Source organism: Mytilus edulis, chromosome 11 (genome assembly GCF_963676685.1).
Source record: "Mytilus edulis chromosome 11, xbMytEdul2.2, whole genome shotgun sequence".
Taxonomy (NCBI): Eukaryota; Metazoa; Mollusca; class Bivalvia; order Mytilida; family Mytilidae; genus Mytilus; species Mytilus edulis.
The window spans coordinates 49,641,727-49,665,833 of record NC_092354.1 but is presented as its reverse complement, the minus strand read 5'-3'; the positions used below and the strand labels follow the sequence as shown (position 1 = coordinate 49,665,833).

The following is a 24,107-nucleotide window of genomic DNA, read 5'->3' as shown; positions in this document are numbered from 1 at the left end:
CAGGACAGACAGACACCATTAAACTTATGCAGGACGGAGAGACACCATTAAACTTATGCAGGACAGACAGACACCATTAAACTTATGCAGGGCGGAGAGACACCATTAAACTTATGCAGGACGGAGAGACACCATTAAACTTATGCAGGACAGACAGACACCATTAAACTTATGCAGGACAGACAGACACCATTAAACTTATGCAGGGCGGAGAGACACCATTAAACTTATGCAGGACGGAGAGACACCATTAAACTTATGCAGGACGGAGAGACACCATTAAACTTATGCAGGGCGGAGAGACACCATTAAACTTATGCAGGACGGAGAGACACCATTAAACTTATGCAGGGCGGAGAGACACCATTAAACTTATGCAGGACAGACAGACACCATTAAACTTATGCAGGACGGAGAGACACCATTAAACTTATGCAGGGCGGAGAGACACCATTAAACTTATGCAGGACGGAGAGACACCATTAAACTTATGCAGGGCGGAGAGACACCATTAAACTTATGCAGGACGGAGAGACACCATTAAACTTATGCAGGGCGGAGAGACACCATTAAACTTATGCAGGACAGACAGACACCATAAAACTTATGCAGGACAGACAGACACCATTAAACTTATGCAGGACGGAGAGACACCATTAAACTTATGCAGGACAGACAGACACCATAAAACTTATGCAGGACAGACAGACACCATTAAACTTATGCAGGACAGACAGACACCATTAAACTTATGCAGGACGGAGAGACACCATTAAACTTATGCAGGACGGAGAGACACCATTAAACTTATGCAGGACAGACAGACACCATTAAACTTATGCAGGGCGGAGAGACACCATTAAACTTATGCAGGACGGAGAGACACCATTAAACTTATGCAGGGCGGAGAGACACCATTAAACTTATGCAGGACAGACAGACACCATTAAACTTATGCAGGACGGAGAGACACCATTAAACTTATGCAGGACGGAGAGACACCATTAAACTTATGCAGGACAGACAGACACCATTAAACTTATGCAGGACAGACAGACACCATTAAACTTATGCAGGACGGAGAGACACCATTAAACTTATGCAGGACAGACAGACACCATTAAACTTATGCAGGACAGACAGACACCATTAAACTTATGCAGGACAGACAGACACCATTAAACTTATGCAGGACGGAGAGACACCATTAAACTTATGCAGGACAGACAGACACCATTAAACTTATGCAGGGCGGAGAGACACCATTAAACTTATGCAGGACGGAGAGACACCATTAAACTTATGCAGGACAGACAGACACCATTAAACTTATGCAGGACAGACAGACACCATTAAACTTATGCAGGGCGGAGAGACACCATTAAACTTATGCAGGACGGAGAGACACCATTAAACTTATGCAGGACGGAGAGACACCATTAAACTTATGCAGGGCGGAGAGACACCATTAAACTTATGCAGGACGGAGAGACACCATTAAACTTATGCAGGGCGGAGAGACACCATTAAACTTATGCAGGACAGACAGACACCATTAAACTTATGCAGGACGGAGAGACACCATTAAACTTATGCAGGGCGGAGAGACACCATTAAACTTATGCAGGACGGAGAGACACCATTAAACTTATGCAGGACAGACAGACACCATTAAACTTATGCAGGACAGACAGACACCATTAAACTTATGCAGGACGGAGAGACACCATTAAACTTATGCAGGACGGAGAGACACCATTAAACTTATGCAGGGCGGAGAGACACCATTATATTGTTATAGTGAAACTAGTCGGTGTGGTATAATCAAACAAACAAATCCAATGGTACCAATTGAACCATTATTGCCCTATTTACAAACAAAAGTGAAGCGGAATAAGTCATGTTAATCCAATCTGTTAATATAGCTTATAGTTTAAACAATATTTTATTCAAATAAATTGAATTAGATTGGGCAATAGGCATAGCCTATATTAGCCCTCTCCACAATATACTGATTACAGGCATAAATAATCGATAATAATAAAGAAAGATTCGTTACCATGGATTTTTTTTTGCATTTACGTATAAGCAGCAACAGATCTTTCAAGAGCCTTTTCACAATCATTCAAAGTACAGTACACCCGATATTTCACGATCCGAAATATTAATTTGTTAGAAATATTACCGTTTTTGTAAAGTTTAGGAATAAACTGAATCAGAATAACTTTCAGAACTATTACAGTAATATTGAACGATATTTTTCTCTATGTATTTGAAATTAAAAAAAAAAACATATTTATTTACGTTCTTATTTCTCTAAATTTCGAATAGAAATCTGCCTTTTGTAGTTTTATCGAGCCTTTGACTTTTGTCGCAGAAAGCTTGACATAGTGAAGTGATCCAGTGGCGGCGGATCTAGCTGACTTTTTTAAAGCTTAATATTTTAGAAGGTGGAAGACCTTGATGCTTCATACTTTATATATAGATGTCTCATGTTACCAAGTTTTCGTCTGTTACATGTCCATTGTCCTTGGCCTCAATTTCATGGTTCAGTGACTACTTGAAAAAAATGTAATTTTGTTGTAGAGTTAATTTCTCTCTTATAATGATAAATAGGATCACTATATTTGGTATGTGCGTACATTTTTACCTTGCAAGGTACTCATGCCCGTCAAGCAGTTTATACTTTATCATTTAATGGATCAGTGAACAAGGTTGAGTTTTGGTGGTCAAGTCCATATATCAGATACTATAAGCAATAGGTCTTGTAGATTCGATGTAAGGAATGAGTGTAAGGTGTACATGTCCAACTGGTAGGTGTTCTCTAACCTTGACTTCATTTTCATGGTTCAGTAATTATAGTTAAGTTTTTGTGTTTGGTCTGTTTTTCTCATACTGTATGCAATATGTTTACTATATCTGGTGTATGGAATGATTGTAAGGTGTACATGTCTAGCTAACAGGTGTCATCTGACCTTGACCTAATTTTCATGGTCAAAGTTTTTGAGATTTGGTCTTTTTTTATAACACTATATGCAATAGATCAATGGAAATGTATGGAACGCCAACACTGTCTTGTTATGACCATTTTCATTATATTATGTGTATTTACCTTTATATGATGTGCACTTGTCATTATATGATGTGCAAACACCTTTATATGATTTGCAAATATCCTTATATGATGTGCACTTGTCATTATATGATGTGCAAACACCTTTATATGATTTGCAAATATCCTTATATGATGTGCACTTGTCATTATATGATGTGCAAACACCTTTATATGACGTGCAAATATCCTTATTTGATGTGCAAACATCATTATATGACGTGCAAACATCATTATATGATGTGCAAATATCATTATATGATGGGCAAACATACTTATATGATGAGCATATATACTTACATCATGTGCTTATATACTTATATGATGTGCAAATGTACTTATATGATGTGCGAATATACTTATATGATGTGCAAACATTCTTATATGATGTGCAACACATTCTTATATGATTTGCAAATGTACTTATATTATGTGCAAATATACTTACATCATGTGCAAATATACTTACATCATGTGCAAATATACTTATATGATGTGTACATATACTTATATGATGTGTACATATCATTATATGATGTGCAGTTACCATTATATTATGTGCAAATATCTTTATATGATGTGGTTGTGTCAGTATATTATGTACTTGTAATCTTATATGATGTGGTTTGGTTTACTTCATTATATAATGTCGAAACGTCATTATATGATGTGCTTTCATCGTCGTTACATCAATATGGTCAATGAACATGAATACGATTAGAATAATTACTGTCTACGTCATAACTGATTCCGATCTGCTTCTGTAAACTATAAACGCGGCTCAAATATGTGTCTATCACTAGCGAGAGTGCAAATAATAGGAAAAATGAGACAACGCAATTTAACAAAATCAACGTTTCAAACATTTCGGAGGGAGATTATTATAAGATCAATTAATACAGGAGCTAATTGGAGAAATTTGCGGCTGTGGCGAAAATATGATAAAACTTTATAGCTTGATAATTGGGTTTAGCAAAGGCTACGCGTTGAAGGTCGTACTTTAACCTATGATTGTTTACTCTTACAAATTATGACTTGGATGGAGAGTTTCCTCATTGGCTCTCATACCACATTTTCTTAGTTCTATTCATTGCAAAATACACCATTGAACTCACAGTCAGTTTTAAAAATAGTTCACAACAATAGCTATAAAATTATCTACTCATGCATAATATGGCGAGATGGTTTGTTTTATAAAATGTTATTGGATAATATAAATGGTAAGATGTATAATGTAGTATTACTCCTCCAAAACAATACAAAGTCGGAAATATTTATGATATGACGTATACATGTAGTGTTTTGTACTTCCTTAATTTGTCTTTGAAACAATCTTTTTTCCACAGAAAAAGCCAAAATATCCAAATTCGGAGACCGCATGCTTAGTCAACGTACTGCCCGCGAAATGCGAAATGGTCAGGTTGGGTAATGTTCACATATTTGTATAAACTGTTTATTCTAAACTTATTTTCATGGAGATTTTTTTAATTGCTAATAAAATTCTGCAACTTGAGTATGTTAACGGATTTGGGGTGGCGTCAACGGTTTCTGAGATACAGAGGGGTTGATTCCTGGTGAAGTGTTTTGGATTTTATTTTTCATCCGATTAGATGGGATTTTTTCATTATGTACTCATTTTTATCCGTTTCGGTAATGTCAAAGGATTTTACGTAGTTCATACGGTTATTTAGTTAAAAGTGCAAAAAAAAATTAGCTGTAATGTGATATGAATATTAACCCTTATTTGTACTAGACCTGAGCCGGATTTTTAACATGCTAGTTCACAAGGTAACTTTCCGAAGAAAGACATGTCACCTTATCCAGACAAATTCCGAGGCGGCCAGCTTTTGCTCTTATTCCTTAATTTCGCGTGCTTAGCAGGGAAGCAGCAAATATTAATTTGAAAGTCTTTGGATTTTACCCGGCCGGGGTCGACCCATGACCTCTCCCAATCTATGCGAACATGCTACCACGAAAGCACCACCACATGCAGTAACCCACAATATAAAATATTTTGTGGGAAGTCGCTCATTATTTGGTGAGAGGGGGGGGGGGGACATTTCCAAATTTCTTGAAAGAAATTTTATATTTTCAGAAGGGAAGCGAAATAGATTATTTCCATTTAAAATCAGGCCAAGATAAAGCAATTATGAAATTAAGAAAAAAATAACCAAGTTCTTTTTTTTTTTATTAAAGTCCATCATGGAAATACACGTGCTCCTACCCACACTACAGTCGGTGTCTTACAAATGATTAATATATATAATGTACAGATCATCTGTCTAACTAAAGCTTTGGTTAAAGGATCTGATAACACTTCGTTTTATTTTATGTCCTGGTTAATCCGACAAAACCAGAGAATCCCAAATGGTCTTGAATTGAGCGTTTCCAGATCGGCGTAAGCAAAGCTTGAACACACAATACCTGTAATTTAATCAGATTGGTGTTTAAATGAACTTACAACACTGTATTTATTTATTGTTCACCTGTTATTCTCTTACAGATAGAGATTTGTGTTTTGAATTTTTCAAAGTGAAGATTTTCGGCAGCGGCTTTTAATATTTTGCGTTTATCCTGGAAACTATTTAAAAGATTTAAAAAAAAAATTAACAAATAGTGCAATGTGTCTGAGTATACTCTATAGAAAAGGTCCTTTTTGGGCAATTTTGATTCTTCAGAGTTTTGTTGTTTTTATTGGCTATCATCTTGACAACTTATCTATAGAGAAACCTTTTCTTGAAAACCGGTATAGACAAGAACAGTTATAATCAAAGTAGTGAAGTATTGATCATCGGATGACCGCAAATTCTTGTGGATTTTCACAAGCACTTGTCTCAGAAATAAATCATATCTACACCTGAAAGTAACGTTAATGTATAGAGATATATTTTTTTTCTGAGAAACTAATTTATAAATCGGTTAACAGTCAAACACGAAAGCTAAATAAGAAGAAATTTCTTTGGTAACAATACATCGGAAAGTTAAAATATATAAATAAGTAATACTTATGGTAATTGTCTTTCATTGGGGGTGGGGACGTGTGAGGAAACGGTGGAATTTCTCTTTTTTTTTTTCAAGTCTACACCTTGAAGAAGGTCAATGAATACCCCCTTTACCAAAGACCTACAAATTTCAGCCCCCCCCCCAAAAAAAAAAAAAAAGCCACCACCGGACAATTACACACAAACGCACATACACACATTTTCAATACTTTTGTTCGTAATAACAAAAAAATAGTATTAAGTTTCTAAATGCATTACAAGTTTAAAATATTGCGTCAGTAGTGGATCTTAAACTTCAAGTGTGGAAGTTTTTTGCGAACTCACGAACTTAATTTGGATTTGCCGGTTAGGGTCTCATTAGTATTTACCACACCATTGTTCGATATTAGCTTTAGATGAAAAATGTTCTGCTAGTGAAATTGTTGAAACTAAGGATTCAGGTTATAACAATTGAGGCGAGCGGAACAAGGTGTAAAAATTGATGCCTACGGATTTTGAAGACATCGCCATAACATTATACCGCAAATCTATAACATTATAAAATTGAATGCACCTTTACATAAAAAAAATTATGAAATTAAAGACCCCTTTTATTTCTTCCTATCCCCCTTTTTGGGGTTACATATGACTGGTCCCTTATATGAGCCATTACCCTATCAAAGTCCGATTTTTATCCATTCTTTTGTGTCTATCTTGAGAGAGTATATAAAGAGAAACTCGAACAGCTAAAATAATTAGCAAGGCAAATTTACATCAATGTCCATACTGGAAATTCATGTATTTTTAACTTCTTAGATTTTTTTTATGGTGTACAGATATTGACAAATATAATGCCCTCCCTTGTTGAAATGAGCATAGAGCATGAAATAAAATAATGATTTCTTAAATTTGATAATTTTGACCGCATGTTCATTATTGCAGACTCCGTATGTTTATTATTTTAGACCAGTCGATTAAAACAAAACGTTGCAATTCATATATTTTGACATTTTTCGAACAATATCAGATGTGATTTTTGACATCTTGAAACGAGGTACTATCATGCCAAGGTTTATCTCTTTTTAAATCTCAATCATTTTCCAAACGACAGCTAAAAATTTGAGCCTGATTAACTGTTACTCTGCTGAAGCAGATCGGCCAATTTCCTGAATGAAAACATGATTTCAAAGAAGTATTTCTTAGTTATTCATTGACTGATTGCCCTAAATATCAGTTCTTTACACCTTTGAAATGTCTGCTTTTCATCTATAATGCAATTGATTTGATAAATATTGTTTAAAGCTGCAGTTTTTTGGTTTAAAATAGATGTTTAAAAACGACGAATATGTGTTCCCCCTTGACAAAACATCAGGAAATTTCAAATAGCCTTTAATCTAACTTTAAGAGACATTAAAATAACATTACATAGATGAAACTTAAGTAATTTATATTTTAAATTACCGACCAACTACGATGTGTGTTTTTGATAATTTGCATAATTCAACCTTAATATCAGGCGATAAACGAATCGTTTCATTCATTCAATGTAAAGCAACAAATACAATTTTCATAGCTAAGCAAGACATTAGTTGTGTATATGTTACGGAAATGTTCTAAATTTAGGCATATGGTAAACAGTTATCTCCAACCTCAGCGACAACAAAATGTGTCTTTAGGACAAGATTATTTTTTCTGTATGCTATGTTAGGCATACATGTATGAGACCAGACTGATACAAAATTGTAACGATTGAACATAGAAGGCAACCAGAATGGTATAGACCGATGATGGAGGACGATTCATTCATACTCTAGGCCATCCATCACATAAGTGAAACTACATTGGTATATACGAATAAAACTTTAATTGTCAAATAGTAAAGAAAGTTGTGTCAAGGATGTTATGTTATTGTTACAATAAAAAAGTGTCATAAATAATGATTGCAGACTTTAATATTTACGATATAAAGTTAATGACTTATCGACAAGTTACATAAAACATTGTAATTGATGTTTAGATATCATTGTCCCTTATGAGGAACCCTGACTTAGTAGAAGTCTAAATACTTAAATATAACAGACACTTTTTGCGTCAGATATGCTCATCAACAAAATGTCTTCATCTATGAATATGTTGATTCGAGCGTTCTTGGTGAAAAATGTGTAGAAGAAACACACGTCTGGCGTACTAAAAGTTAAGCCTGGTATCTATTATTTCACCTTGCTTTTTATCCATACCATAGAAATTACAAAGAAATTAGAAGATGTGGTATGAGTGTCAACGAGAAACCTTTCCATCCAAATCACAATTTGTAAAAATAAACCATTATAGACTTTTCCCTATGGACAATTATGAACACTGAGCGTTTAAGAAATTATGTAAGCTCTTATAATTTACCGTTTTGGGTCAATATGGTCAAATATCTACAGCTTAATAATAAATGTTTAATACAATTATCACCGTGACAATTATCAACGTAACAATTATGTTGAGAAATATTTTCATAAATATTGTGTATCTATTAAACTATAGATCTGTTTACATGTGTACATAGTACAATTAAGGTGATATAAAGTACACAGATAATAAATCATCTGTTCAGCACTAATTTCTGAGATAAAGATGAAATTATATATTAAATGACTTGGACAACTTATATGGACAACATGTGTAGCAGTATATGTTTACCTCTCGGGGCACCAAAGATACTCTCTGACTTTTGGTTGGGTTCGTGTTACCCTTTCTATAGTTTTTATGTCGTTTTATGATCAATCCCCTCTAAGGAAAATATGGAAAAAATATGCCATTAGTAGTAAAGCAATTTTGGTGACCATAACCAGGAAATATGTATACGTATTGTCAAGTCTCCGCGGAGGCAATGATCCACCATTTCCCTGTGGAGGGAATCAGACAATATCAGTTTTTCCCAGGGGAATACTGCCATGGGGAAAGAATATAACTATATAACACTGGTCTTACTGAGCTCATATGATACCGTTAGTGTATGTAGGTTAGTATATGTGTCTCTCAAATTCATAATGGGTTTGAAGATTGATAAGCTTAAACTGATTTTATTCATTAATGAACGTAAAAAACATTGAGAAAATGTAAACTCATTTACAATTTTGGTATGGAAAATAGAATTGAGAAACTGTTAGCCACATTACATGACAACTACCATATGCTTGATATGAGAATTCACAATCACGCTCATTATAATCCAATATTAATGGATGAACTTCCTGTGACATTTATACCTTAAAATACTCCTCAATGTTAGTATGGCGGTGCACCTTTATCCTGGAATATGTATCCATTTGGTATTATGTACTGGGACCCGCAACCATCCTGTTGAACTAATAGGCACAACTGTTGTTTTATGAATCATTTTGTTACTTGTTACAACTTTTGTATTTGAAATCAGTTTTGTAATAAGTTCAGCTGTTGTTTTTGAAATTGTTCTTGTGAACGGTACAACTGTTGTTTTAAAAGTGGTTTCGGATAATCTTTGATCAGTTGTTTCAAATACTGCTTTCGATGTCAATTTAAATTTTTCCAGATTTGTCGATTTTCCTGATTTTGATAAAAGCTGAGAATATTTCATCAAAGAATCATAAGTCGGCCAGGTAATGTCAGATGCTTTTGATGAGAAAACTGGCGATAAAGTTGGCTTATTTATCGTTGCAGGATTTGATACATGTATTCTCGTTGTAACATCTTAAAAAAGAGAGAATACAATATCATCAATGTGAACAGAAATATCTGAATTACAATTAATAAAACGATATAGGAAAATAATACATTATTTTGAAGTTTATTTATAAATAAATGTTATTGAATAGTAATAAGTTGATTAAGCGAAAACAACTATAAGATAGCAACTTTACCTGACCATATAGGAAAATAGGTATTTAGTCGGATCTTAACACGTACTTGTAATTTGGTTAAAACCGGTTTTGTTCAAAATATACGAAGAAATGTCGAAATGTTCAGGACTTAATTAAATCCGTATTTCGGTAGGATGGTGCAAGCATACGATTTTTATTGCGTCTTACACTTTGAGAAGCGAATAATCTTCAATTACTTTATTCAAATATTGTGTAAAAACGTTAATTTTGAGCTATGAAAGTCAAGTGGCTCGAGTATTTTTCTGAGGAAGTTTTAAAAAATTGCAAAGAAATATTTTTACATTGTGTTAGCTTTCATTAGTCTTAACTATCTATAGATTAACAACTTTTGGTTATATTTATAATTTAGAATCATCATTGAAGGTGGGGGACGATTTCGCAGATAATTAATTATATTGATGTGCCATTTGTATGCAAGAGTGACATTTCGTTGTATTATGTGCCAATAGACCACTTTCGAGTTCATCCGTCACCGGCAAAAACTCGTCAATTATACACGCCTTTATGACGTCATTTACCAGATAGAGGGGCTCGCCTGTATCCCTGCACTATTTACGTTCATCAAGCGTCTTAGTGATCGTCTTTGTGCAGGATAAACTAGAAATAATGGTTGCTCTGTAGGTACTTACTGACATTTCCCTAATGACAGCAGTGTTGATTGTCAATTTTGAGAATTCAATTTGCCGAATAATTCGTACAATATAGAATTATAGTTTTCCAACCACTCGCTCAACATTGGAAGGAAGTGACGACGCCCCCAAACACACAAATGACGATGATAAAGGCGCGTATAATTGACGAGTTTTTTCCGGTGACGGATGAACTCGAAAGTGGTCTATTCGAAAAAGTTATGCGAGTATTCTCTCCCCTTAACAGGTTCATTATTTTATAATTAAGTTTAGGTTTCTGATACAATTTTGAATAATTACAAAATGTATCAATTCAATATATTTCAGTTTTTGTTATTGGTGTATCAAAAACATTGATGTACGAATATAATTTCATAAATTTGAAACGTTTAAAATGATTATATACCAATATAAAGAACCGTTCATCATTTTTGAAAAAGACTATGAACGAAAATCGATTTATTTATCTTTCCTTGGTGACAAATTGATTGGGAAATGAACCAGCGTAATATAACGGTAATCACAGAGAGGGACCAGCAAGCAATTTTTAATTGTAGCTTATTCAACGTTTAAACAATTTTCCACTATAAACGAATGTTACTTTATACAAATATAAGGACTTTGTTAGCTAAATCTACAAATTTTATTAGATATTGTGATTTTTTATTGCAATATAATAATAAGAGGAAAACAACGGATCAACGGAAACACTTAACTGCAGAAAACGCCAAAATACTTAGCAGTTAACTCGACAATTTATGTGCGTATTTTTAAAAGCTTATTCCTCTCTTTTTTTCCCTTATGTATACAATTTTTGAATCGACCTACTACATCTCCTTATCTTCATAAAGGGTTTTACCATTTATCTATAAGACTTGATGTAACCGTATTTTTGGTGTTACTGAAATCAAATGTTCAAAATAAGTAATTGCATGCTTTCAAAAATGAGGAAAACACACACCGCAAATCTATAGTATAAGATTATAACGATTAATTTGTATAACGTACATGTATATTTTTCATTTAGAGTACATCACATGAAAAACAAGGGAAAATCTTACTTTGTTATTATTGTCGTTGTCGGAATCAACTGGAAAATACGAAAGAACTGTACGATGAAGCCTCAAAATTAAGGTTTTAAAACAATAAACGACTAACTAAATCAAAAGAATCTCTTAGGGTTAAGTAAATTTATGTTAATAAAGATAAGAAAATGTGCTTATCGTGCTACTGAGACAACTCATCATCCAAGTCACATTGTATAAAAAGTAAACCATTATTTTTCAAAGCATGACCTTCAACACAGAGCCTTGTTTCAAACCGAAAATGTTCATAAGAAGAACATTAAAAGTGTTACCTGTTTTCAATGTATGTCTGTGATTACATAAATCTGAGTCACAGCATTTAATTTGGTCCAAATCGTCTGGTTCTGCATTATTAAATAAGGAAAAATTTGTCACTGTTTTTTTGCATATCTGAAATATAAGTATTCTCAAATATATTCCTATGTTTTAACATAAATAACAACGAATGGTGATATTAACAACCCAGGAATAATACAAAAAATCAAATGCATGTGTTACTAGATGGAGTAGGGTTTTTAGTTTATTACCAATGCAATTATATTACTTCACTTTCTGAAAACCAGGAGCTTGCTTTATAGTATTGCAATGTAGAACGATGAAAATCAAATAAAGGCAACAGTAGAATTTAGTTTTGTCATAAATCGATTAAGCGAAAAAAAAACCATCCGGATTACAATCATAAACCGAAAGAAATAAGTCAATTATAAAGAGACAACAACGGAAACCTGTTCTCGTTTGGTATCGGTAAACCTATTTATTGCAAAATAAGTATTTTTTTGTCTCTTTGACATTCTCAGTTTCCTTTTACTTACTGTGATACGGCACACAATTTGACCTATCCATACTTTTTATTTGAATCGAACAGATGTGGTAATTATAATGTGGAACATAAGTGTATGATGTTTTCGTTCTCGTTCTCGTTTTCGTGTTTAGTCTGCGTGTGGTTGTTTTGTGTAGTTACCTACACATAGATACAATAATGATTAAAAACAACTATCACAACCTTGTCAAAACAGAGCTCTGTCATTGCCATATTGTGTTGAAATGTACAGTACGGAAACATTTGTGATAAGTTATATTTTAAAGTTTCGAATTGAAGGAGTACTAATGACATAGGTTAAATAATGTTGAACAAAGCCTTTAAAATCTAAGTATAGCCGAGACTCCATTGAAAAAAACAAACTTTTGGTTCCTGAAGCGAGAAGTATTCAAAAATAATGATCTTATTTTAATAAGCTTTTAATTTTGCCAATAAAATTGATAGGGATTTTCCAATTCAAATATTTCTTGGAGTTCGGTATTGTGGTCATTTTACTTTTTCAAATGTTAAAACACACATCTTACCTGGGCCGGAACACAACCCAGTTCATATCGTATTTGTCCTCTATTGTTTAGATATTTTCTTCCTCCACATAATTGATCTTTCTGTAAAGTAAAAAACTAATTTTAGACAGAACGATGGACTGAGTTTGGACACTTTAACCTCTAGAGTTAACTTTTCGTGTTCAATTGTTTGTTTGTTTCTGTGCTTTTGTGTTCTTTTAAAAAAGTTAAATTCTTTTCTGAAATATTTATTTATATCACTGTGGTACAATCGTTTTCCTTTTAAAGTTGTAGTGATTCCCAAGGTTTAAATTATTAACCCGTTTCCGTTTAGTCGATTTATTCTTCCTCAGTAATAATAATATTCAATCATTACCGAGCTAAACAAATAAATAACACGACGGGTGCCGTGTATACGATGCAGGAAATGCTTAACCTTCCGGAGCACCTGAATTCACACCGGTTTTTTAGTTCGTGTTGTTTCTTAATTATTATTTATAACTGTTGATGTAAATGTCCTTTAGTTTTGTGAGTCTTTGTGTACTCCTTGGTTTTGATTGTTATTGTCTTATGCCGAATGAATAGCGGTATAAAACTACTGTTGATTATAATCAATTCTTTTAAATACCTTTTATGAACACAACTAATGGATATTAATAAGCCATGGTTTTCAATCTCGGAAAATTAGACTCAACATAGACAACTAAAGACTAAGCAACACGAACCCCACCAAAAGCTCATGGACATCTCTTTACTCAATTGATATGTTAAATTCAAGATTATTTTAACACTCACCGATTCCAAAGAACACACAGTAGTTGCTTTACACAATGCTGGATTTCTTGCGTTAAAGCAAACAACGCAATACAGACCTGAAATATATAAGTCGGACAGTTAACTATTAGCTATTTGAATGAAATTAAATGGTATGTCAAAAAGACTGTTTAAGCTCCAATTTTTTTTTATCAAAAATTGAGAGTAAAAAGTTACTTAATACAGACAGATTGCCATACAGTATGATAAACAATTTTACTAAGAAACAACAGCAAACAACCTTCTTTTCAGACTCGTATTGAGATCAGGACCTTGTGCGTGCCCCTACTATAATAAAAGAAAAGATGTAATTTTAAAATAAAATTATGGTCAATATTTTGTAAAATAAGTGTATCCCTAAAGCCCTTGTCTACCTCAACAAAAGAACATCAACTTCTGGAGACTATTTACCTGCGTCGCTTAGTAAATGCATTCTAATATCAAAACATTGTTTTTAATACCATTTTTTATTGAGAAATTAAAAATTCCTTTATTTTGAATTTATTTCATCTTGGTACAGCATAATACAGTCAGATACCTACCACGTTCTTCGGACAGTCCAGTCATCAGTAGAAGAATCAACAACTTGATGCAGTCTCTCATATAGAAGAAGCCTATACCTAACAAAAAATACAAAGCAATGCCAATTGTTTAGGAGACGACTTAAAATATACCCTTATTATTTTGATACAGCTACACATATTTGTTAGTTTTAACTGATGGATGAACTTGGTGTGGCAGGATGGAACCCGGATGGAACCACCGACCTTAGGTGGAAAAACTGACAATGCAAGTTAATCTATATTGCAGTCGAATGCACCTGTAACGTGCAAGATTCGTACTCACAGCTTCAGTGTTGAACAGTTTTACACAAATCAAATATCCTATTATTGCATTCTTTTCACTAAATAGGAATAATAGCACTTTTAAGGTAGATCATAAGTATATACTTTTTCAAACATAATTTTCTTATAATTTGCCAAAATGAAGATTTTACTATGCTTTTATCAAAAATATAATAAAATGTATAAGTCATCGTGCTATATTTCAAGCTATGAGTCGTTGAAAGTTGCCTAAATTTGGTTAGATTGTTCATGAAAAAAACCATTTGTGTGCTTAAAAAAAATTCTATAAGATAGAATTTTGAAAAAAATTGTGAGAAGATAGGTTTTATTACATGTTTTAAGAACAGAAAAAGAAAAAAGGGGGTCACCGATTTTGTTTTCTTGATACAAGTAAAAATAAAAAATTTCCCTATTAGTCCAGTATAATTTTTTTACAAAAGAGTTATCTCTCCTTAAATGGCTCATTTGAAAAAAATGATTCTAAATACAAAAGAAAATGATTTTTGTTAAAATATTTTGAATAATACAATACATCACCAAGTTTTCCTTATCTAAATTATCAGTCTAACCATTAAATTGCAAATCTGTCTCAAAATTTGCAGATTTAGGCAATTAACTAGACCGATTTTGAACTGTAATTGTACAATCCAAGATGGCGGTATACAATGTTTCTACCTTAAAATGAGCAGTTTATTCTATTTTACATATAACTTAAGGCAAAAATTGTTTTACTTTTAACAAAAGCCAATCAGTGTTATGTTTTGGGTTTTTTTTTTACGTTTATTTTCTAAAGTGTCATGCAACTTGATAGTTTTTCCATAAGGATGTTGATATCTTATATTGTAAATAAAAACTTTATTTACCTTTTTGAAAAAGACCATTTGTATTAAATACAACTGAATATATTTTAAGTAAAATACTCGTAATGTAAACCACCATATAGAACTTATAAAATAAATTTTATGCTGTGATTCAAAACTTTATTAACCTCATTGAAGAAGCCAACTCATGTTAAATGCAACTTAATATATATCAAGTTAAATACTCACAATGTAAACCAGCCATTTCAGTACTTAAATTAGACTAGGTTTAATGCATGAAATATATATACCATTTATATAGGTTTAATGCAAGAAGTATATATACCTTTTGGGTAGGTTAAATGCAGAAAATATATAGCCATTTGGATAGATTAAATACCTGAACAAGTCGTGGTGGATGGATGATCATTTATTGAATTTATGGTCATGATATGTGCATGCACGATAAGGTCAAGGACTTTGGGTCTGCTGATATATCTTCCCATCCATACATGATATTTTATGTAAATACAATTGAAAATCGACAAATATAATTTTTAAAAGTAGGTAAATAAAATCATTGACAGCCAGACTAAGTAAGAAAGAAAAAGTAAAGCAATGATTTTAGAGAAATGTTCGATACAAATTTTTAGCTAAAATTCTTTGTTTTCAAAATAAAATGTACATTTATGATATCGTAGATTTAAACGACTAAAATGGAAATCACTGCAAACTAAAGAAGAAAGATAAATTGAAACCAAAATTATTGTATGATTAACAATTTATAAACAAAAAGTTTATTTTAGTGCATCTAGGAACTTGTTGCGTCTTAGGGAAAATGAAAGTCATAGGGGAAAAAAAGTGAAAGCAGTTATTGGAAATAAATCTACTTAATTTATTTTTCCATGCAACTAACTTGACTAAGGAACAATGAATTATTTCTAAAATAAATACACCACAACGAACATGCATCTTTGTAAAATAGCCATCTATTTGTTTTTCTTATTTCTATTGTATACAATGACATTATAAGAAAAGGTCATAACCAATACGTATAATATAAATACTTTCTTAAAAACTCAAAAGAAAATGCGGCAGCTACTGAAAATAGGAAATCAGAAAAAGATGTGATAAAAAAAATCTATTCTTAATTGGTGACAAAGAAACCAAATTTCTGAAAAAACTAGACGGCTTATAAATGACTATATCAACGACATATTTTGATACATCCAAATTTAATATACATGTTGAAATTGTGTTCATATCTGTTTGCTATAAAATAATGAAATTAATATCTATAACTGTTGATATATGATTATTTTTTATTTAGGGGGGGGGGGGGAGGGGATAAAATGACATACATTAGCAAATGACATAAATTAGCAAAGCGCTATTCTAAGTTAATGTTGTTTGTTTCTTAAGTCTCGTTCATGGTAACGAAATATGTTGTGGAGTGAAACTAATGAACAAAGGGGTTTTTGATAGTGTGATTACTTGACCGTTTTATAGAGATTTTTTATTACTACACCAAATATTTCATGTTTTTTTTTTAGATTATGTGAATAAATATTATCTCATTCAAACCTGGAGGGGTCCTCTCGTGATACATACGTTAAATCGCTCATGTATTCGAAAACTCATTTGTTTCAATCGAAAATGTCTGTGCGATAACCTTTGGTAAGTAAATATGGTATGAATGGTTTATAAGTAAATAAGTTACATAATCATATATTTCCTAATGACAAGCATTGCTTGAATTGCAAAGGGCAATAATAACATCACGAGTTACTTGTTTCCAAATGGAACATAACACAAACGAGAAAACACTTAACTATGAAGAGCATTATACAGTCATTATAACTTTATCTTTTATAAATCACCCTATCAAGAACAAGAAATATAACCCATGGAAATAATAAATCATCTTCTAATATCGTGAACATGTTAAAATTTAAGTGGGACTCTCGGTGACATGAAGTATATCAAAGTATGCCAGTTTCCTTTACGGCAGTCATGTTAAATGACTGATACTAACATATCAATAAGCATACATATACTGTCCATTTATTTATAAATTGTTTAGATTTACCTTTAATCAAATTTAGATAAAGAAATATGTAACCAAACGTCATCAACAGCATAATCAACTTTTGATTAAATCATGTATGAACAATGTATGAACAATGATATCTTCTTCTTGTAGAACTGAAGTCAATTGGACTAACAACTTAAATATATTACGGGATGTGTTTTTGACCGTACGTTATTTGATATGTACAAGCTTTGCAGTCAATGTTGTAGTATAGAAAAAAGTGTGTTTTGTAACTCTTTATATAAATAACACGGAAATAACTTATCTTTAAGAAGAAAAAAAAACGCAGCAAAGGGAGGTTTGACATTTGAGTAAAATATTTATCCACCTGCGACAATCTTTTTCCCCCATTTGCACCAAAATATAATTTGATCATTTGGCCCAATCTTAAAACAGGTGAAAATTGACAAAATTCGTTGATTTTGTTTATTAATCTTGTAATTAGTTTGAAATGTTCTGATTTACGCTTGATAACAAGTTATTTGTCAAATGCTCGACATGGGGAAAAAGTAAAATAGAAAAATTGTCAAAATTCAAAAAAACAAATGGAAAGTTCTTTATCAAATGGCAATTTCAAAAGGTCAAGTACATCAAACGAATGGATATCAACAGTCATATTACTGACTCCGTACAAGCATTTGCTCATGCAGAAAATGGTGGAAATTTATTACATCGCGAAAGTCATGAAGTTTTAGTAAGATTTCAGTTCAACAATTTCGTATTCATGGATTTAGTTGTGTGTTAGTTTTTTAAGCCATGACTTTGTCAGTTTTTAAATTTCTATTCATAAGTTCGAATGTCTCTGTGTAATCTTTCATCCCTCTTTTAGCTTAATCGATTTATGACTATTGAACAACGGTATACTGATGTTTCCTTTATTCGTCATTGTTATTTATAATAACAAAAATTATCAATACTATTGCGTTCTTATTCAAATTGTCAGTATTGCTGGTATGCTATTTTCGATACAGCATAATTGATATATATTTCGGGTAGTGATTGTCTTCATCCCGTAAAGTTTGTGTTTACGTTTAAAATTTTTCAAAAAGCTTACATCAAATCGTATTTGAAATCAATTATTGAATGGTATAAAGTATATATCAAGCATGTGACATTATGAACGTGCGAAAACAGAATTCTTTGGAGTTTTCAGATCTTTTTGCTTATGTATCATGTTTATGTCGCTGTATTTTTTAAAAGATGTATCAATCTATAGTTGTGATTTTATCAAAAAAGAGTGTTAACTTAAAAGGTATACCAAACTATAACTTTTTGATGAGTATGTCATAAATAACACGTAATTATTTTAAAATATATTTTTCTAGAATTGACATTTTGAAATAACACATAAAAGAGGGCCGAAAGATACCAGAGGGAAAGTCAAACTCATAGATCGAAATAAAACTGACAACGCCATGGAAAAATAAACGAAAGGACAAACAGACAAATAATAGAACACATGACACAACATAGAAAACTAACGACTAAGCAACACGAACCCAACCAAAACCTTGGGTGATCTCAGGTGCATACACTTAATTTTTCAACATCTTTTTGAGTCTTGTGCTATACCGAATTCTTTGGAGTTTTTTTGTAACGTTTGGTTGCTGTTTCGTTGACGTATACAGAGTAACCAAATAATTTGTTTTGTATTCAAAACTTATCAAACATAAAAATTGATAAAATAACCTTCATATTTATCTAGGTATGATATTTAGATATAAAGGTATCATTAACTTATCACCCGTTAAGATAACAAACGATAAATCTTATAACATACAGACCATAACAAATGCAATGAGAAAACTAGATATTTAAATTTAAAATTTCTTATTGTGATTTTTCATTTTCTCGGTCTACCTGTTTATATAATTAAGCTGAACAGGTAAAGTTGAGATTGAGTTTAAATATCTATCGTTTAATATTTCCTTAGTATTTACTACACAATGGTGGTTTTATTGACAACACGATAACAACCGCCTTGGATATTGACAAACAAATATTTACTTTCTGTTAATTGAGGTAAGAGCTTATAAACAAAATGCTTTAAGGTGGTACCTAACACATCGACTAAAATTAATTTGCCTCGTTTAAAATTCATAAAAACCAATTTATCAGAAAAATTACACTGGTTATATAGTAGTTTGACAAACAGTTATTTTGATCATTGAGAAGCTTAATATTTCATTAACAACACAACGTAATTAAAACGTGTAGCTGATTTTACAGAGTTGTCTCCATGTAGTGTTAGGTACCACATTAATTTCATAGAAATAGTTAATTACAAATGGTTCATTCAAATAAAGGCAAAAATCAAAGAAGAATATAAAAAAAATCTAATGAATGTTGCATTTTTATCATGTCCATTAAGATACGCCTCGTTAAAGACCATTTTCATATGACCAATTTTTGTTTCGATCGACGAAATTTATACAATATATTTGGTTTACAGTTTGATTCAGAAGAAACACCGACATAGCTAGATAATACAAATAATTATCTAATTACTACCACAATTTGATATTAATTAGTATTGTAATTTTCAAGTATTCAAAATAATCCTAATTCTATTTTCTTTTTGGAAATCTTATTAGAAATTCAAATGTGACGTCACTTTATAAATTCAAATGTGACGTCAATGCGTTGATGGCTTTGACTAATTCGGCTGTCTATTTTCATATGCTAGTTTATGTTGTGTAATGTTATGTGTCGGTTTTTATTCTGTAGTTAGTCACTTCGGTTTTATCATGTATATCTATTATATTTTTATAAAATTTACTGTTTGCAAAAGTATGAATTGTTCTAAATAATAAGGATGTTCTTAACTCTTGCAGAAAACCCTAGACGTATTGGTCGCAACGTTTTGAAACTTTTGGTCCTGTTTGTACTTTAAACTTTTTTCATCTGAGCGTCACTGGTTATTCTTGTGTGGACGAAACGCACGTCTGGCGTTAAATTTTAAATCTGGAACCTTTTGTTAGCTATTATTCGTGTGTTTCTCTGTCCTATATGTTCTCCCATTTATTTGTCCTGTCATGTAATGTTGTAATTTGAATGTTATATTTAACTTTGCCATAAAAGCGGGAGGTTTGGCATGCCACAAAACCAGGTTCAACCCACCATTTTTTTTTCTTAAAATGTCCTGTACCAAGTCAAGAAAATGGCCATTGTGATACTATGGTTCGTTACTGTGTGTGTAACATTTTAATGTTGTGTTTCTGTTGTGTCTTAGTTCTCCTCTTGTATTTGATGCGTTTCCCTCAGTTTAGTTTATAGCCCGGATTTGCTTTTTTTCTCAATCGATTAATGAATTTCATACAGCGGTATACTACTGTTGCCTTCATTTGACTTTTTATATTTTATTGACAATTTTCCGTCTCTGTGGTAGGACATCTTTGTACTCGGTCAAAGTAAATAACTGTGTAATGCTTTCTATACATGACTTTATCATTGGAAAACAGTAAACATTCCCCTATAATTGCACCGACTACATATTTGATTCGACTCGTAATTGACCAATTACCAGGATGTTCTGCCACAGATCAGGTAACCTGGCGAACAATGATAAAACCCGGAGTCAAAAGTCGGTATGGTCTATTGTCTTTAACAGTGTTATTTGCATCATTTCTGTAATTGATTTTTTCTAGGGACAATGTCTAAACTCGGAGAATTTTGTACTCCCTGCTTTGCAAGACATAAAACAAAACCTGCTGTACACTGGTGTCCATCGTGTGAGGAATCACTGTGTAGCAAATGTGGTAGTCATCATAAAGTCCAAACATCAACAAAATCTCATCAACTTAATTCCCTCAGCGATATTCTCATGTTGCCTTCAGTTGCTATGACTATTAGTCTTACGTGTAAACAGCATGATATGAAACTGGATGCATTTTGTTCAGATCATAGCGAGCCCTGTTGTTGGATAAGTTTATCAGAAAATCATTCGAAATGTCAACAAAAAGGTCCACTCGATAAGGTTGTTAAAAATGCCAAGTCTTCTGAATCATTCAACACGCTTGTAGAAAACGTACAGGACATCATTGAAATAACTGACAATTTAAGGAAGAAAAAGAAGGAAAACTATAAACAGATTGAAAGTCGAAAGAATGAAATGGAAATACAAATAAAAGGTTTTAGAAAAGATGTAATAAAATATATGGAATTATTTGAAAAAAATCTTTTGGAAAATGTAACGCAGACATTTAATGTCTGCCAAGGAGAAATGCAAGAAACGTACAACAACCTCAATGCCTTCTATAAACAATGTTCTGATATTGATAAAAGTCTCACAAATATGAAAACATTTGCCTCCGATTTGCAAACTTTCCTCGGAGCCAGGTCTCTTCGAAACAGAGTCGCGACTATCGAAACCGGTATTTTAGGACTACGAAAACAACTTGGAGATTACAAACTTGAATTCAAAAGTCCTTTAAATATAGACAATTTCAAATTAAATATGGCTTCGTTAAAAGATATTCAGATTGTACGTGATGAATACAAAGAGTCTTTCAAATTTCAGAAAATAACGCATGCGCAAGCAATGTTACAACAATCACCGAGGGAAGTACATGAAGTTATCGCAAATAACAAAGCAGACATAGATCTTGTGTCGAGATCCCGAATTTCCGAAGATTTATATAACAGATTTCAAAACATATCTCTTACCCCTGAGCTAAAGATACAGCAAAAATTTGTACTATCTCACACAAAAGACTACATAAATATTAACGGCTGTGTCATTCTGTCAAATGGCGATTTCTTATTCACTGATTATGATAACAGTAGTCTAATTCGTTACAGCAATGACGGTGTGAAAACGAGAACCATTAAGCTATTTTCAAATCCTTGGGGTGTATGTGAAGTTCAAAACAACACTGTTGCAATCAATTATCCAGCCCAAAGCACAATTCAGATCTTGGACATTTCTTCATCAAGAACAAAAGTTAAGACTAGCTTCCAAACAGAAAATATCTGCTCTGCAATTTCGTATGACTCTCCAAATCTTGTAACCGTCGTTCGGACCACTGGAATTCAAATTTATGACATATCAGGAAAACTCCTTAACACAGTGAAGATAGATTTTAATGACATACGAGACATTGCAATACATTGTTCAAAACTATACTATACAGACTGGAAAAGAGATGAAGTTGTTAATTGTGAAATGGATGGGACAATTTGCTGGAGATTTGAACGACAAGTTCTGAAGTGTCCGAATGGCTTAACCGTAGATTATGATGGCAGTGTATTTGTTGTCGGAACATCCTCGGGAAATATTCTTAGAATCTCATTCGATGGATCATCAGTTAAGGAAATCTTAAGAACTGAAGACTTTTTCAAATCACCAACAGGCATTTACCTTCAAAAAGAAAAACGGTTGCTTTTGATTTGTTTCCACGATAATCCATTTGCAGCAACCTACCAAGTAATGTAAACTTCTCATATAGATGTTAATTTCTGTGTCAGTAAGTCTCTTGTGGAGAGTTATCTCATTGGCAATCACACCACACCTTCTTTTTTTTTTTATATAAACAGACAAAACATTGGTATTTTGTTTAGTTCAAGATAAATGTATACTGTACATATGACTCTTTTAATTTGAGCGATGGAAGAAGCCATAATGTCAGAATAGAACCGCCGAACTTTGGTGTGAAATCTGTCGATATTAGTCAGTAAATATTGGAATCGAACGCACTTACAGGTGATGGGTTCGAACTAATTACCTTAGTGTTGACGGGCCAGTGATTCAGCACATGGACTTCTCATTCTTTTTGGTTACCGAAGCCCCTTTTATATGTTACATGTATAGATGTCTCGTCATGAAATTATACATCATATCCGCTTTTCTGTTATTTTCGTACTTTTATGCATAAAAGAGTTTCGTAATGTACATGATGTAAGTGTAGAAAATCGATCAAAGTGAAATCATCGTCTTCTTCTGATTTTTATGACGGTAAGGAATTTGCAACGCTTTTGATATGATCAAACAATAATATGTTTGCGTGAGTGATTTTTAGTGTTTAACGTCACTTGTAGCGTTATTACCACGTGACTCAATGAAAAATGTTAACGTCACTTATCAACATCAGATGCAATTACTTAACATTTTTAATAAAAAGAAATATAATAAAAAAGTATGTATAAGGAAAAAAGAAAAATGAAATTTAGAAAAATACAAAATAATTAAACAATACAGTGGTCTTCCTCATGTTCAATTCTGATGTTGTTTTGTTTGCCTTGTGATAAATAAAAATATTCAAGGGTCGAAGATAAGTCATTTATCGACGAAACGCGTAACTTGTGTGCAAAACTTCAATCCTGGTGTCTCAAGGTATTCATTGCATTTGCTGTAGTTTGTTTTTGTAAAATTTTGACTAAAATGAAGTGTTGGATCGACTGCAACAACGCAAAAATAAAAATAAATCTTGTTGGGTGTCTTACGCCTCGTTTAGAAGCAGAGTTATCATTATAATTTATCTACTGCACACGGATTTGATAAATACTAACATACTTTGACCA

The 24,107-nt window shown here is 32.4% G+C and overlaps 1 protein-coding gene and 1 long non-coding RNA gene across 2 annotated transcripts; one reads left to right on the top strand and one right to left on the bottom strand.

The window, feature by feature from the left end:
• Positions 1 to 13,056: 13,056 nt before the first annotated feature.
• On the bottom strand, positions 13,057 to 14,473 carry LOC139494870 (uncharacterized). The gene is made up of 3 exons (XR_011657185.1): positions 14,394 to 14,473; positions 13,834 to 13,910; positions 13,057 to 13,140 (listed from the first exon to the last, which is right to left on the bottom strand). It is a non-coding gene; the product is annotated as an uncharacterized lncRNA (long non-coding RNA).
• A 5,014-nt stretch (positions 14,474 to 19,487) lies between these two features.
• Positions 19,488 to 23,433, top strand: LOC139494727 (uncharacterized). Its single transcript, XM_071282937.1, has 2 exons — positions 19,488 to 19,610; positions 21,236 to 23,433. The coding sequence occupies exon 2, from the start codon at positions 21,241 to 21,243 to the stop codon at positions 23,020 to 23,022; it is 1,782 nt and encodes a 593-aa protein (XP_071139038.1). The 5' UTR covers positions 19,488 to 19,610; positions 21,236 to 21,240; the 3' UTR covers positions 23,023 to 23,433.
• Positions 23,434 to 24,107: the final 674 nt, after the last annotated feature.